This window comes from Eutrigla gurnardus, assembly GCF_963514095.1.
Source record: "Eutrigla gurnardus genome assembly, chromosome: 3".
In the NCBI taxonomy this organism is placed as follows: Eukaryota; Metazoa; Chordata; class Actinopteri; order Perciformes; family Triglidae; genus Eutrigla; species Eutrigla gurnardus.
Window position 1 is genome coordinate 15,633,732 of NC_139917.1, and position 18,351 is coordinate 15,652,082.

Consider the following 18,351-nt stretch of genomic DNA (forward strand, 5'->3'; position numbering starts at 1 on the left):
GTGTCTGAACTGACCTTGCAGTCACTTTACCATTTAAGTGGTGTCGTATTGTGTGAAAAGACTGGTCATTGATGTTATGCTGCAAATGATCCAGTTAGGGTAACAGGCAAGGCAAGGCAATGTTATTTATAGAACACTATTCAGACACAAGGCTAATCAAAGTATGTAGTATGGAACTGGGACAAGGCTTAGGAGTTATGTGATGACCTCGGTGATTAGCTGCGCTCCTTTGCTGCCTAGTAACGGTCAGAATCTAACATCCATCTCTTACTCTAACTCTTCCTCTCGCACTCCTAATAATGGGATGCTTCTGTCATTTAAGAGAATGGCTGGGAAATGAGGAGGGCGAGAGATGAGAGAGAGAGAGAGAGAGAGACGCAGACAAAATAGAAAATAGTCCAAAATAAAGGAATAAGTGTGAATGACAATTGGTTGCCATTAATGAATGCATCTGGCGCCACAAATAACAAGTTTAGCTGCTTGTGAAGTAGTGGAACATTGCTTCTGATTAAAATAGATAGATGAGTGGGTTTGTGTCAAGGGTCAGCCCATAACAGTTGGTGAGAGGATTTAGAGAGAATTTTAATGGGAGATATTTTATGAAGAAAGTAGAATTCCTGCCTCATGGTTGCATGCATTCGCCGACCGGTCACCATCAATGTCTGTCCAAAATGTCTTCACTTCAGCAGTTTATCTGATTAAGATAACTGTGTCAAATTATCCTAAGAGTCATTCTTCTCCTAGTATTAGTAGTACAACACGCTGTGGTTGCACCCTTTCAAATCTCCAATCTGCAATGAGGTGACACCAGTTATACAGGTTAACGCATAATGGCAGCAGGGTCCTCTGTTAGTCTGTGTACAGTAAGTTTCTGACTCCCTCCGTGTCCCTCTGTCTACCCAGTAGTTTGTTGGTATTGGTCGGTGAGTTTGGGTCACTGTGACCTTTGACCATCAAATTCTAAATCAGTTCATCTTTGAGTCCAACCAGATGTTTGAGCCAATTGGATAAAGGTCCTGAAATATCACGTACATGAGGACCAGTCGGATTAGAAACATAATGCCTTCGGCCACGGCTGTCGCAGGCACGGTGACATAAAAAGAGACACAGGGGGGGTGGTGAGGGGTGCTGCCATGGGTGATAAGTTATCCAACCAGGTAAGTGATGGAGAGTGGTTGATGTTATCAACAGGGTCAGGATGGAGAAGCCCAATATTCATTTCATCAACTAGCTGGAGAAGTAAAAGTAAAAAATTACTTGTGATTAGAGTGTAGTGTGCATGTTATCATATATGACAATGTTGACATCTGAGTAACCATTTTGTATTTACTCATTTGTTTACTATTACTCACGCTGCAGTATTCTTTTTAGTATTGTAGATCGGACACAAGTGTATTGAATATACTAATACTTGCTCTTATGACTGTACAAACTAATCTGAAGTAGCTTCCAGGACCATGAACAGCTACAGAGTCAGCTTGAGTTTGAAAACCTGTACTTTGTACAGAGCTGTCCATGGTGCTGAAATACTCGGCTATTCAGGGAGTTTTAAGTGTTTGATTCAATTTGGAATTAATTTAAACTCAACTAAACAAATTAAAATATAACTTGTATTGGCATTTTGGGTTAAAGCTTGACCCCACCGCATTTGACTAAAATTCTGCTGAAAATGATGCTTTGAAAATAAAAATGATGATGTTTTGAAAATAAAAATCCAATTTAAAGCTTGCCATTAGGATTTTTGGAAATTACCCTTATTATCCCTCATGCATAAAATGCTTTGAGGTCACAAGCAGGAAAGTAGGTCTTGTTGGCCTTGTTCTTTCGAGTCCCTTTGATCCAAATGTCAAAGTGACTCACAGGTTTTGGTTATGTAATGCTGTTTTCTGTGTTTTCCAAGGTGTGTAAGTTGATGTGTATGTGTAAAGAGTGTACGTGAAATATCAGAGGAGTTCTAGGACATTTAGTGTGTGTGTGTGTGTGTGTGTGTGTGTGTGTGTGTGTGTGTGTGTGTGTGTGTGTGTGTGTGTGTGTGTGCGTATATGACTTGAGGGCTCACTCTTCCACTGTTGGTGAACTTCAGTGCAATGAATAAACTTGCAGAAGTACAGAGGAATGGTGGTTAAGGTAGGACATATGCAGATAATGATATGCACAGGGAACACTGGTGTGTCGGTGGGTGTTCATACCTGCAGACGGAACACTGCCTTTGAGGCTGCAGGGCAGTGAACATGACGATGACAGAGTAGTTCCTGGGTGGGGCCTTGACGAAGCGACGGAATTTGTCCCCGTTCATCCGGACGACCGAACGTCGAGACGACCACTCCATCATCTGGTCAACCTTCTCTGACAGCAGATTCTGAACACACAGACAAGGGCAGTGGGACAATACATCCTGTTAGGATTTTTTTTCAAACAGAATCATTATCCCTGTGAGTCCCACAATGCTAAGCGACAGCGGATTCCAAATCAAGGCATTTACTGAAGCACTTTCTGGAGGTACGTGTAGTTACTAGTTGTTTTTCAGATTGAGGTTTTACATATAAATATAAATTGTCAATATAACACACAATGGTAAGAAGGTTTTGCTACTAATACTTGGACTTTTACTTTAATTCAGGACTTTTACTTTTACTGAAGTATAAGATTGCAATACTTCTTTGACCAATGCTCCTGCATATGGAGGGGGGGGGGATGCTTTATAGAGAAGCTGCAAAGATATTCTGGTACACCCTAAAATGACCCATTTGTACATTCCCCTAATATCACCTTGCCAATGTCTCTTAAAATTCTGACATTGAAATTATTCAGGGCCCAGCCAGGAGCCGTACAGTATATGCTGGCTGCTTTGAAAGTCCAACGCTGATACACACAGCAAGGTGTTGCTGGATGCCAGTTACTAAATCTAAATTTTAATAGGTTTGACTTCTGGCCTGTTTTGACTAATGGGATCCAAACAAAGAATCTGCAATACAACAGACCTAACCATTATTTACAGAAAAGGAGCCCTGACTTGGCAGTCTAGGGGTGTGTGTGTGTGAGTGTGTGTGTGTGTGTGTGTGTGTACTGTAGGAGTCTGCCGCTGATTAAATCTGGTCGAGCTTAGCTAAAAGGTCACAACAGAGTCAGCGGCGGAACACAGCGCTCAAGGTACAACAACACAGCATTCAGCAGCTGGTGCCTTAGCAAGGTTCTTCAGTTGAAATGCTTAATAGCAAACTCATATGGTGGTGTGGAGAAATGATTTAGTGTGTGTGCGTGTGCTATGTGTGTGTGTGTGTGTGTGGGTGTGTGTGTGTGTGTGTGTGGGTGTGGGTGTGTGTGTGTGTGTGTGTGTGCGTGCGTGCAACTTCTCAGCAGGACACTGGCAAAGATGATGCTGGTAGATGCCAAGAAAACTTGAGCTCTGAACTGATGAGTGATGAAATACGAAGACTGTTGATGAAACACTTGTTGTTTTCCAACTGCTGATCAAACTGTCCATCAAGAAATCTGTATGGGAGGCATATTTCAACATTCACTATAAGAAATGTTTGTGAAGCAGATGGCACTAAATCTAAAACAAAACAAATTGTTTTCCTTACTTTTTCTTAACCTGTGTCTTTAAAGGAAAACACCACCGCATTTCCATACTGAACTATGTTCTGCCCTGATCTTAGACGAGGTGATACATACCTCCCTCTCCTCTGTGCGTGCACTCAATGGCTCTTGCGCGCACTCCACGCAGCGCTAATTTGCTAGCATGTAGCTTGTCCCAGTATATTCCTTAGGATCCAAAGGGGGGTGAAGTTAGAAGCGACCAAGCACTTCCACGTTGTCCCTATTTAAATACGGTTACGTGAGTAGTTACACGACCCAAGTTTGGTTACACAAAATGAAACATGGCAATTTTTCTAAGCGGATAACAAGGATAACTATATAATGTATGGCGGAATAACAACTGGAAGCACTTCGACGTCGGCGCAGTAATATCATCACTCAAAACATGACGGGACTATATACCTTCTGCTTGTTTTCACAACCCTGTACGATGCTCGTTATAACCATGATGTTTGATTGTTCACAAACTATCTTACTACAACCTGATGCTTCCTCAACTGTGCACAAACTACTACAGGTAGTGCAGGCGACGGCGTGCAGGTCACGTAGGTTCTATTGACGGAAGTAAGAGGGGGAGCGGAGTGATGATATTACTGCGCCGACGTCGAAGTGCTTCCAGTTGTTATTCCGCCATACTATATAGTTATCCTTGTTATCCGCTTAGAAAAATTGCCATGTTTCATTTTGTGTAACCAAACTTGGGTCGTGTAACTACTCACGTAACCGTATTTAAATAGGGACAACGTGGAAGTGCTTGGTCGCTTCTAACTTCACCCCCCTTTGGATCCTAAGGAATATACTGGGCCAAGCTATATACTAGCAAATTAGCGCTGCGCGGAGTGCGCTCAAGAGCCATTGAGTGCACGCACAGAGGAGAGGGAGGTATGTATCACCTCGTCTAAGATCAGAGCAGAACATAGTTCAGTATGGAAATGCGGTGGTGTTTTCCTTTAAAACAAGTATCTTACTGTTAAGAGAAATTGGAATGCAATACAAGGTAAGTCTTGATATCTATATATTTTTTTAACTCTAATAGCATTGACATCACTGTCATGCTTCGGGTTGATACGAGTCATTCCTCTCATCGTATTAGTAGTACAACACACTGGTTGCACCTTTTCAAATCCCCAATGAATTGACACCACTTATACGGGGTAGCAAATTTGGCAGCAGCGTCCTCGGTTAGTCTGTGTTCAGTAAGTTTCCGGCTCCCTTGCCGTCCCTCTGTCTACCCAGTAGTTTGCTAGTTTTGGTTTAAGTAGGCAATAGCTAAATAATTCAGCACTGCGTCTCACTCCTACTGCTAATCGCACGCGCACGCGCACACACACACACACACACACACACACACACACACACACACACACACACACACACAGTCATAGGCTGTAGACTAAATCTCTCAAGTAAACTGCCTGGAGACAAGATCAAGAAAGACAAACAAAAGAGAAAAGGTAGAAGAGATAGTGAAGGAAGTGAGACGGACACACAAAAGCAGTAATGTGTTGCTGCTCGTTCACTTTAGATAATACAGTCCCCACTCCAGCATCGATGGGGACATGTGTAATAAGAGATTCACTAAGAAACACAGCACCGGGAATACAACACACACACACACACACTCACACACATGGGTGTGTACTCCGAGAGAAGGTGCAACATGCTCTTTTGTACACCTTTACTTTTTTGTCTTTAATTTATCGAAACAAGATTTTGCCCATGTGCATTCAGCCCCAAAAGGAGAGCTGTCAGTCCTGGATGCCAATCATACTGGCAGTAATGATGCACAGTGCCGTTCTCATGTCTCTCACACACACACACACACACACACACACACACACACACACACACACACACACACACACACACACACACACACACACACACACACACACACACACACACACACACACACACACACACACACACACACACACACTATGAAGGTAAATCGATGTCAAAACACTTAGAAAGACGCGCAGCAGCGTGTGTGTGAACGCATGGTTATTTGTTATGCGTGCGTGCGTGCGTGCGTTGTCGTGCGCAGGTTGAATGTCACGCGTAACAAGAAGCTGCGTACATATGAAGCAGCGTGCGCACGTCTGTCTGTCACTGTTTGACAAATGTTGTTACGCGTTCACACGCACGTGCGGTCGCAGATTCTGATGCTGCGCGGCCGGAATTGATCTGCTGTGCGCACCTACTCCGCGTAACTTGAACGCGTAATGTAGTTGGCCTGTTCATTTCAGTCAACCAGGGGAGACAACTACATTACACGCTCATGTTACGCGGAGTAGGTGCGCACAGCAGATCAATTCCGGCCGCGCAGCATCAGAATCTGCGACCGCACGTGCGTGTGAACTAGGGCTGCAACGATTCATCGAGTTACTCGATTAACTCGATTATGAAAATTCCTCGAGGCAAAACATCTGCCTCGAAGCCTCGTTAAATTCCTATGACGCGCCTATGTGCAGGGATCCGATTGTTCCACACGGACCGTTGTTCAGGAAGCACACCAGCGCGTCATACACGGTCATTCATTCTGAATTTAGTTGGCGCGATGGCGGAAAGTCAGACTCAGAATGTCCGTAAACGACAGAGAGTATCGGGGCTAAACAACGGTATCCTGCTTGCCCATGTGAGCGATTTATTTCTGACAACAAAACGAATGCGTAAAGTTGTAAAATGTGTGACTAGATGTCTCCTCGTCTCCGTGGCGCATTTATCCGTTTTGTTTATGTATATCGATCACTTCTCATCCGCCATCTTGCGAGTGACGTATAGAGTTACGTTTATGCATCGGACGCTCGTATTGGCTCCCGTAGCAGCTTTTACAGCCAATCGGAAAGCCTGATTTACGCTTGGCTGTGAGTTGTTGTGTTTGCCCAAACGGACGGAGGAGTTCAAAGCAGAGAAAAGAATGGTCAAACAGTTACTGTAGTGAAAGAGAAAGCTAAATACATAAATGGCACAGAAGAAGTACACTATATACACACATATTTAGGGCAGGGAGAGGAAAGGGCCATTGCTGGCAAAACAAAACGTAAATTAAATGTTATCCATGTTTTATCCAAGTTGATTTAACTGTATTGTTGTTAAATTCTCACTGGCACTTAATAAATGGGCTTAGTTTTGGAGCCAAATTTTGGAGTTGGAATGAATACCTCTGTTTATTTTTTTTAGAAATGCTTGATCATTTTACAGCTACATCATTTTCGTTATGCATTATTTGTTTTGGTTGTTTAAAAACGCAATTTTTTTTATCCGATTCCTCGATTAATCGATCGATAAAGTGCTAAATTAATCGATTACAAAAAGAATCGATAGCTGCAGCCCTAGTGTGAACGCGTAACAACATTTGTCAAACAGTGACAGACAGACGTGCGCACGCTGCTTCATATGTACGCAGCTTCTTGTTACGCGTGACAGAGTCTGCGCACGTCGTTTCCGCGTACATGTGAGCGCCAGACAAAAATGTTCAATTATCTTCATGCGAGCGTTAATGCGTGCGTTCGCTAAAAAACGCATGAATGTTACGCGTAGTTACTCCGCGTAATGTGATCACAGGCGTGCAGCAGCCATCACGCGTGAACGTGCGCGTTAACGCGTGACCATTATAAGTCAATGAGGAAACTACATTACACGTCAGGCGCTGTGTGCTGCACAGGCGTCAAAGCACGCGGGTGTGACGCGTTCAGTTGATAGTTGCGCAAGTAATATGAAACGATTCTGACGCCACACACACACACACACACACACACACACACACACACACACACACACACACACACACACACACACACACACACACACACACACACACACACACACACACACACACACACACACACACACACACGTGAGGGAATTGTAATAGATGATAAAGGTGCTGAACAAAAATAGAGAGCAGGGCAGCTGCAAAGAGAGAACTTGCTATTATGTAGTGCATGTTTTGAAGTATAAGCTATAAACTGTGTTCAAAAACTATGTCTAATAGACGCATCGTAATCCATCTAAAATTGGGATTTTAACTTTTGCATTATACGACACAGGCTCTTTTTCTTCATATTATGCATAAACAGCATTAGAGTATTCTTTCACCTCTTGCCCTATACTTTTGAAGTGCAATAATGGCTGTAGAATAAAATAATAATTATTACTTACTATTGACAGCAGGGCTGGACAGGACCAAACAAATCAAGTTGTTTACTTAGTCAACAGATACGTAAATAAAAATTCTGCACAATGAATCACACAAAAGTGCCACTTTAGATGCATTCTCATGGACTCGTGGAAATAAATCAGTAAGCATGAATAAAGCATAAAAACTGATGAATCGACCGTTTGACGAAAACCAATGACTGAATAGTCAACTAATCAACTAAATCAACTCCAAAAACAGTTGTTCAAACTAAAATGTTTTGCTCCAGGTATTCTCTGTCTTACAAGGCACTTCAACTAATTCCGTCTCAAATAATGATCACGATTCAACATGTGCAGTAAAAGGTGGAAATGCAATACTTCCATCCATCCATTGTCTACCGCTTATCCTGTATTCAGAGTCGCGGGGGGGCTGGAGCCGATCCCAGCTGTCATTGGGCGAAAGCAGGGTACACCATGGACAGGTCGCCAGTCTATCACAGGGCCAACATGTAGAGACAAACAACCATTCACACTCACATTCACAACTACGGGACATTTGGAGTCATCAATTAACCTATCCCCATCCTGCATGTCTTTGGACTGTGGGAGGAAGCCGGAGAACCCGGAGAGAACCCACGCTTACACGGGGAGAACATGCCGTGCAGTGATATGCCATTCTCTTTTTCTTTTACCAATGTTTCACAAACTGCTGAATTTACCATTTTAACATGTAAATATGAAGGATGTGTTGAATTTGCATTATCAAACGGCAAGGTAACACAGCAAACGGTAAGGAAAACTGAAAACACGTCAAACTAGCATCATCTGACCTCATAAAAAAGTGGGAATTAGGAAAAAAAAAGACCTACCAGTAATAATAACGGTCTCTAATAAAATGTCTCTCTTCGGTTGAGAGTGCATGGTAGTCATTATTGCCTGTTTCAAGAAAGTAAACTATAAAGTACTTAAGAACGCTCCCAAGGAGCAACTCGTGCACAGAGCTGTTTATATACCTCATGTTAGACCTTCAAGTGACTCCCTACTTTACTTGAGCCACACACACAAACATGTACAATACACACTCCAAAAAGCCTAGGACCATTAAAAACATTTATTTTCTACCCCACTGAGCACAGAGAGCACTAAAATGAATCACATCTAGGGTGTGTGTGTATAAGATGCAGAAATGGAGTGCAGATATCCTGATTTATCCATCTGATTTTCTGTTACTCACTCTATGAATGTCATAACCTCTATCACTCACAGCCACACACAGCCACAGACACACAGGTCACAATAGGTCAAAGACCTGGGCAGCAGACCGTAGCACTGAACTGTGGTGCAAATCTCTCTCTAGTTTCCTGTTTCCCCTATTCCTCGCATTCGCTTTTCAGGTTCATTAGGTCAATTCTTTACTCCTTCATTTTCTTATCTTCTTTTCAGCAATTCCCCGACCTTCGCACTTTCTTGCATTGCAAAGTTACTACGGCGAGCTATGAGAAAACAGAGTAAAAAAGGAAAATAGAAATTCATACAGATAAGGGATACAAGCAGGGTGTGTAAAAGAAACGATGAGGGGAGTGAAAATAAGAGACGAAAAGGATGAGACATGAAGTGTAAGGCAGGACTGACTCGTGCACTGATGACCTCACAGCAAGAGGTTACAGAGGGCATACTAGAAGACGGTTAGTTCATCAGCCAGCCAGTTATTCAATCAAACGAGCAGTCACTCTGCCAGCCAGCCCCCAAACTATCAGCTGATCACTCCCTCAGCCAGTTGGGTAACCGAGCAGTTAGGTGATTGATTTAGTTAGCAAATCAGCTAAATAGTAAATCAGTTGGTGGATGTCAGTCACTCATTCAAAGACAGTTCGTCAATTAAGTGCTTCCTGATGCATCAAAAAAACAAGTGCAGCCAAAAATGCGAAGAATGTCCATTGCATGGTAACGGCTGCGCCAGTGGCTTGCAGCCAACAGTGCTAACAGCAACAACAGTGCAAACTACGGCAAAAGTGCTAAGAGAACTAACAGTCTTGACCTGAGGTGGGTGAAGATGGCCCTATGAGCGCAGTAGAGACCGGCAGCTGTGAGATTGCCAGTAGGACACGCTAACATGCACGGACACGCACTAGAAGCCCACGTGGCCGGCCCATCTATGTAAACAAAGCAACGAAAAGCTCTCATCACAACACACACAGAGGGGCGGCAACTACATTATCTACTATCTATCTTTACATAGCAAATAGCGGTCTGTGTTATTAATGCTCAGTTTCCCCGTATGCTGCACCTTTGAGTGCCTTGTATTTGCTGGATGGGGATAGCCATGATTTCCCCAGCCAGCCAGGAGTTTGATCTGCGAACCGTCTCCATGAAAAGCTTACAGTATTTGTACAATCCACAACCCCTTGCTCTGAGCGGCGTAAACTGAGGTCTATTGTAAGTGGATGGGTCTCGGCTTTGGCCATCAAACTCCTATACAGTTTCCTCCAATTCTCCATTGAAAGGGGATTACTGGAAATTGGCTTCGTATAACAAGGAACAAAGACCCATCTCTCACCCACTCTCTGCCTCCCTCTCTCCAAGCGCGCACACACACACACACACACATACACACACACACACTTTGTAATAAAAAAAAACAACAATAGCAAATAGCATGTCAATTTCCAGTAATCATAGTGCCTTTAAGATGACTTGGTGACATTCTGTGAGTAAATCAAATGTACAGAGTAAACTCGGGACGGCAGAGCAAAGGAGAAGGGAACGTAAAGCACCATTACTCAGAAGACAGATGTTTTTATATTATTATTTTTTTGCCAGAACGGAGAGGAAAGATGAAATTAAATTAAAAAAGAGGGGAAAAAGGTGAAGCGAATGAGAAGCAAATGAAGCGTAAGAAGAAAGGAGATGTATGGAGAAGGAGGGAGTTTAAGGGACGGAGGGGACATGAAGATGTCAAAGAGCAGCGATGAAGTTGTACAAGTGAGCCAAGGAAAATAATAAGCTGCAGAGTTCTTTCCACACTAACAATCATAAGTCAAGCTTGCGTTTTGCCACACACACAAAATGTTACAAAAGTTTGCCTGTCTAACTGACCTACACACACACACACACACACACAAATAAGTGGAGGCAATATGTTAAATAACGTTAATAAAGTGTGGTGTGATGTAAGCACACACCACATAATAGGATTTAGCCACTCTGCCTGTCAGAGCTGTGATCTCCATCTCTCACCTCCACTGAATCAGACAAAAATGCTTTCATATTGCCAGCTCCATATTTGTCAGCTCATAATCTGCAATTTCCAGAAATACCACGACTTGTCGATGGAAGGGTTGGAGGTGGGGATTTGTCAGCTTATCTGCCCAATAACAATTATTTGAAATACATGCATTTTCCTCCACCTTTGTCCTTCCTGCCCGTCACCCTCTAGTGATTTTTTTTTTTTTTTTTTTTATCTTTCCCCCATTAGTGCCAGAGATTGTGTCTACCTCCATGATGCTTATAGAATATCTAAAGAGTAGTCTGTCTTCTATTTTTTTTAATTTGCTTACAGATTACAGTTTCTCTCCAAACCTCTCAGGCACACATTTTAAATCTTCTATCATCTCCTTTCCCAAGTGTGCCGGTTAAGTATTTTGTGTTTGTTGGTTTAGGGTTTCTGCGCATTTCATCAAGTAAACTTTGCCAGATGGTTTAAATGCCAGTTCAGAGGAGACATAAGCTGAATTTTCAAGCTAAAATCAAATGGGGAAGACGATAAAAACACAATAGGCTTTGAGGTTAGATTCTCGTGTTCATCACTTTATAAGACATCTCAATGAAGAGTACAAACTAAATTAAGACTAGCACTTCGATTTCAAGTTGCTGCTCTCTAGTGGAACTTTTGTAAAATAATGTATTGGTTTTATCCATTCTTACAGCCTAAGGAAGTAATATGAAGAGCATTGCTCATTCACCGTCCACAGAAGGAGATAAGGAGAAGAAAGTGGCCAAACTAAACCCACATTTGAACCATCAACAACATGTGAGTGTACTCTATTCTACTTCTGTCACAGAAGGGATACAATGCAGAGGCTAGTTGTTTATTCACTCTGCTTGACCTCTTCTCACCCCTTCTTCCCCCTTTATTTTTAGTTTCCCTGTCTTTGCAGATATCATTTCTCTGGGGAGGCATATAGCTCCAATTGGGTTATGGGGCATCAGTGCAGTTTGATTTTGTTATAAAGGAATCCCAATAACAACTGGGGATGGACACAGAGGGCAAGGGGGGGCAGCCCTACTGTAAAAACAATAGGGAGTCGATGAAAGCACTCTGGGAGCATATGGTGCTGCCCACAATAAAGCCAAGAGATGGAGGTAAGGAGGGAAGACAAGAAAGTACATTTGAAAAAAGGATGAAGAGAGGAGGAACCTGGGCAACTAACAAATTACATTTTAAAAAGTAAATAATCATAGATAAAGACATGGCAGTTGAGACTAAATAGCATAATATGGTGACAGAGCACTGACATGCAGTTAGTGTGACTGTTTCAAGTTGGATTCAACATTAGGGGGGGACGATTTAATTTTAAAAAAAGAGACTGGGCAGGGAAATCTATGCATGTCTTTTTGTCTGGTATCCCAAAATCTGTGGTACCCTTGAACCAGGCACCAGGGAGGCGAAGTTAGGAAACATAGGCACGCTATGTCACTACTCTACAAGGCTGGTGCAGAGGTACACATTTATAGGATTAAGAACTATAAAATGTTCCTTTTGTGCGGTAAGTCAGTTGACTTTGAAGATATTTTTTCCCCACTTCAGGTCAAAACTAAAAACAATCTCACTTTAGAAAGCCGAAAGCATAACCAACCTCATGCTTTCCTGCCCTTGGTAGAGGAAAAGGAACAAAATAGTCAAAATCAACATCAGAAATAAAGAGAAATCTATTTACCAGTTTGAAATCTAGTGGGAATCTTAAAAAGAGAGAGAGAGAGAGAACATAAATGGAGCCCTAGAGATGCGTTGGTTGCCGCAAAGAGCCATTCTCTTGATTGTGAAAAGAACACAAAGTCAACATATGGGCTCCTTCATCTCCCCGAGTAATTCATCACGATGTAGGGGACATGTGAGCATTAAGTCTTTACGTGCCTTATTATCTTTACTGCAGCTCACTCTTCCTCTTTCTCTGAAGGGGGCCAAAGTAAAGGGAACAAAAACTTTTTTCCAACTTCATTTTCAATTATCTGTGAGTGAGTAATCACGAAAACTGAAGATTTGGCATGTTTGGGGTTGTATTCTCACTGTGGCTGTGTGTGTGTGTGCAAAGTGTTCATCTGCCTGCTCAGCTTCAGCTTTGAACATGTATGTGTGTCTATTATCTGATCAATTTATACAGGCATAAAAGGTCCACATTTTACATTCAGCTTGCTTAGTGATTTTGGTAGCAAGGGCCAGCTGTGGGTGGTCTCATGGTTTAATTAAGCACTGCAGAGAAAAGAGGAAAAGCAGCACAGCTTGATGTTCTGCCACATCCTTTTTAATCCATTTTACATCAAATTAGGAATTAGGAAGAAAAATATACTCAAAGAGTACTTCAGTCAAGGATGGCATGAATGGGGTGTGTGTGTGTGTGTGTGTGTGTGTGTGTGTGTGTGTGTGTGTGTGTGTGTGTGTGTGTGTGTGTGTGTGTGTGTGTGTGTGTGTGTGTGTGTGTGTGTGTGTGTGTGTGTGTCCACAGCTCTGACAGGCAGAGTGGCTAAATCCTCAGCCTATTATGTGGTGGTATATGTATTTACATCACACCACACTGTTAACACTATGTAACATATTACCTCCAATTATGTGTGTGTGTGTGTGTGTGTGTGTGTGTGTGTGTGTGTGTGTGTGTGTGTGTGTGTGTGTTTAAATGTTTTTTGAAGCACCAATTAAAAGGTCAATTAGCATAGGATCCCCTAAAAGTGCACAACAGAAGTTGGGGGGGTAAGATTGTCACATGGACAGATTCTGCTACCCATAATGAAATGGGAGTTTTGCTGTCTTGGGCGATCATTACCTCAATGCTGCAGTAATTTCACACACATCGAGGTGTTCAGCTTATTACAGTGCTAATCTTTTTTTTCTGTCTAATCGTGACCAGACAGCCTGTAATTAATCTCCATCAACAACCAGGTGGCAAAGTCAGTTTTTCACGAAAGTAAGATTATTTTTTAATGAGAAAAATTACAATAATTCACAAATGTTGCACCAGTCAGTTGTAAGGAATTCATGGAGAGAGATCTATAGCTTCCTATAGCCTTCGTCAGCAATTATAGCAACAGCTAATGCCTATGTGTGTAAAAATAGATAGAGACATTTTTCCTGAGCTTTGGTTGTCAGCAGATAACTTTTAAATATTGCAGGGAGGAAAGTTGCAAAGCAAAGCAAAAACACCAGCTACAGTGAGCTGTTCGATGAAAAGGGGGATATGACAGAACATCACAGATTAGGGACATTTACTCTGTCATCCCTTGCTTATGTATCTAAATGTAAGCCAATTTTACATATGAGGGACTCACTTTTAAAGATACATTTCATCACAAAAAAAAAAACACATTTCTGATTTTGTCACTTCTCAGTGTTAATGATCACACTGTCTAACCGCTGGGGAGCGCTGTCCAATAAAAAAAAAGGAAAGGGGAAAGTCTCTACCCCGTCACATCCTTGTTTCCAGGTACAGAGGGTGGACTGACCTCAATTCACAACTGTTGCCAACAGTAATGTAACAACAACCATTTGAGTTTAAGATGAGAAGAGACAAAAAGGGACACAAAAGGTTGCAACTACCGGCTTATGTGTAAAGCAAAAGCCAGAGACAACCGGGAAGTGTGAGGAGTTCGGGCTCAGTAAAGGTCATGACGTTGCGAGCCTGTCTGACAACCAGGTCAGTCGCCTTCCTCTTTCCGTCTTCCCAGGTGTGCGGTGTGTGTCACTGCTGTGTGACCTTTAGCTCTGAAGCATCCATTCACTCCTCACTTTCTCTCTCCGTCTTGTAACTCTGTGCACCTGCACACCGTGCCAATCTGGCTGCCCTGCAGACATCATTTTTAATGGTCAAAGTCAGGGTCAGGCGCACAATGCACGTATAAGCATATTAGAAATACAAGTGTAATTGGCCTAGCATGCCATCTCATTAGCCTTTGGAAATAACACTAGTATTAGCGCCTAATAACTGTGAGCCTAATGTGCTCCTAATTGGCCCTCATAAGCCATTCACATTTATTTTTTGCTTCTGCAAGGTGAGCATTCAGTCTCACTAGACCTATTACACACGGAGGAACAGCCACTTTTGAATGCACTTCTGAGGAGAATCTCCAAAAATATCACAATTATACGTGAAACACTAATTACCCACATGGGTTTGTGTATTGAAATAGAAATTTAACCCAGGTGTGCCACCTAAGACCATGAGCAGAGTGCAGTTTGTGGGATTAGCCGTTTCTTATGAACAAAATGTTCTTACGTTGGTTGTAAAGGGACAACACGAGGATGACAGCTGCTATGTAAAGACAGAGAATTTAGAGCAAAATGTGCTGTTTGGCAAACTTGTGCCATGATTAATAATCTAAGCAGTTCCTAAGCGTCTTCTCTGTCTGTCACATTCATTCCTTTGTCTCTCTCCAAAGTGTTTCTTCTGAAAACTCCAAAGGGTTTATAAATACATGAATATATTAAACATACTTGCAATTTGGTTTCATTTATTATATTCAGATGCATCTTAAGGCTCGATTGGTTCAATGACTCACACGGCTGAGGTTTTCTCTCCCCCACAGAGAGAAAATATTACTAATTTCAATTCGCAGAGGAAACAAAGATTAGTCATTTACTACCCTCAAAATAGAATTTTACCTTAGGTAAATATGGTGACAAACAAAACTAAAGTGGTGTGCAAAGTGTGGGGGGAAATAGGGCTGTCAAGCATACAGTTATCTTCCATGAGTAATAAATTAGACATAGACTGCTTTATAAAGGCTGCCTTTATGCATCCAACATGGCTTTTGATAAGATTTCTGTTCATACATATTATAAAATAGACGTTGCACAACATGACATCCTACATATCTCCCATGAGAACCACTCAAGCACTGACATTTTATCACAACCTTGGTTTGATAAGCAGTTAGACTTGAATGGGTTGGCATGCCGACTAAAGTGCTCATTTCAGGATTAGCCAGCAATAAAGCCACTAGAGAAAAGCTGCTGTCCAGAACCTTTCTTGTTTTATTGCCCGGAAAGAATGCATGCATTAAAGCTTTACCCCGTGTCCAAGTACTCTGTATGCAGCCGTACAGGCTGTGATGACAGCAATGTAACTTCTTCAAGCCCAGCAAGCTGCAGCTGTCTAACCGACAACTGCAAAGAGCGGTGTCAGTCTCACAAGGGAAACGGTGAGCTAGTTTGGCTAATCATATCGGGCTCCGAGCTCGGCCGGTGAGACTAATTGGCCGGTGAATAATCTTAACTGCTGGGAAGGGGAATGACCACCAGTTGCTCAGTTGAAACAAGGGGTGCAACAATCATTACAAATCAAGCTCCTCGTTAAAGACATGACCTGTCAGCCATAGTTCAAAGAGCCTTCACTTACTCGCCCTGTTTATTTCAAACTACAGTAGAATCAGGCAGTAAAAGCTGACTTTTTTCTGAAGACCAGCTGGGGGCGGTGTCATCTCTGGGATACTAATCTTCTCCCAAAAAACAAATTTGTCGTGATTTTATGCAACCATACTCGAGATACCACATGTTGTATTACTCCAAGGAAACACTGTAGGTCCTCTTGCAGCACAAACCGTTGAAAATGTCTCAAGAAATGGAGATAATGCATCAGGGAAAGGCACTTATGTTGCCTTGTCCCCAAAAAACCTTTAACCTAGCAGGGGTGAGGACTCAATCGCTTTTCTGATTGCCTGTCATTGGCTGCATATTTCACATATCCTACTCCTCCTCTTTCACTACCTCATTATCTATATTGCAAGGGCGCCATCGCTCCATCCTTGACATGGTCTGTGATTTTTTTTGTTTTGTTTTGAAGTGTTTTTTCCCCCCTTATGCAACCCTCTGGCTGTGAAAGACTCAGACTTCACAATTGATGATAAATGATGAGGAGTCATGACTACACTTGGATTTTACCTGTTTGATTAAAGATGGCATTCCCTGAGCACAACAATAATAAAAAAAAAGATGACATTTGAAATCATCCATCTATTTGTTTGAGGTACTGCACACAAACACAAAATGCTTCACTTCCTTTCATTAGTTAACTCCCCCCACACTGGCTTGATGAGTGAAGTGATGATGGAGGTGTTCAAAAACAACCCTTACCGAAGTAATAATGTGAGTGTGTGCTTGTGTTTATCTGTTGATGATGCTGAAGAGTTTGTATTGTAGCAGACTTGCTGATTCCCTCACTGTATGAGACTAGCAATCTGAGGGCTTGACACAATATATTATGCGATATGAAAAAATACAGGCATTTTCACTCTAAATGTACTTCTTTACTTTTCTTTTCTTGATGCACTTTGAGAGCTAAATTAAGGAGCTGGATCTATAAACAGTTGATGCTCTAGTAAAAAAAAAAGGTATTTATAAACTCACTCGTATAGATATGAAAGCAAAAAAGACACACACACACACAAAGCATGGTCAACGAAACAGGCTCCATGTTTCAAGACGGGTCAGGTGGGCTGCCAAGATCACCGCAGGCACCTTACGTTCTGCACCGGTTGACAGTCGCACCGGGACCCCCGTTCCTCCCCACAGGGTGAGAGGGCAAAGAGAGTACCAAGTCCACAGCCCCGGGAAGCGGCAAGGTCAAAGCGAGGCGTGCTTTAAAGGTCACAGTCGAATCCCAGAGCCACCTACAACCCAGGCCTTTCCAAGCCAATTCATAATCTAACTAATACAGCCAGTCGAGGCACACCTCTAAGGGGAAATGTGATCGCTGGGGAGAAGATCATCTCACACAGTATATATAGTTCATCCTGTAGGGCTTGTGGGCTCATGTGGGCGTACCTAACCTGTAGGTAATTAATCCGAAATACTGGGTTTGTCAAAGCTCTAGCTGTGTCAGGTTATGTCTGGGTGAGTGTAATAAGCAAAGAGAAACGTATATGCATTGGTCGATACTATGTTTCAGAATACATAGATGTTGACCAGTGAGCAAATGAAATATTGTTTGTCCCTAGTGCAATAGAGTTAAAAGTAGTAAAGACAAAACAGGTGTTGAGAATGAGTGGTAGAAAGTGAGAAATTGAGATGGAGTGAGAAAGAGCCCAGGTCTAATACAAAAGGGCATTTAGCATTTATCCTGACTACAGCTTTATGCTAAACTGCTTCAGTTCATCATGTTATATTACCGTATTGCCCTGTGTGTGTGTGTGTGTGTGTGTGTGTGTGTGTGTGTGTGTGTGTGTGTGTGTGTGTGTGTGTGTGTGTGTGTGTGTGTGTGTATTTAATAACGTATTGGGTGGCCATGAATAACCTGTCAGTTATAGGCAAACTTTCTAACATTTTCTTTCAGGGCTTTCACTTTTATTCATTTTCTCTACCTTAAAATAGGGGTTACGGATGTCAGCCCCTTACCGCCAGCC

The 18,351-nt window shown here is 42.3% G+C and overlaps 1 protein-coding gene across 1 annotated transcript in view; it reads right to left on the reverse strand.

Moving 5' to 3' along the window:
- tusc3 (tumor suppressor candidate 3) overlaps positions 1–18,351 on the reverse strand; it is a 64,526-nt gene that overhangs the window by 32,958 nt on the left and 13,217 nt on the right. The window contains exon 2 of the mRNA XM_084005638.1: positions 2,190–2,359. Within this exon, the coding sequence (XP_083861764.1) occupies positions 2,190–2,359 (170 nt within the window). The remainder of the gene's footprint in view (positions 1–2,189; positions 2,360–18,351) is intronic.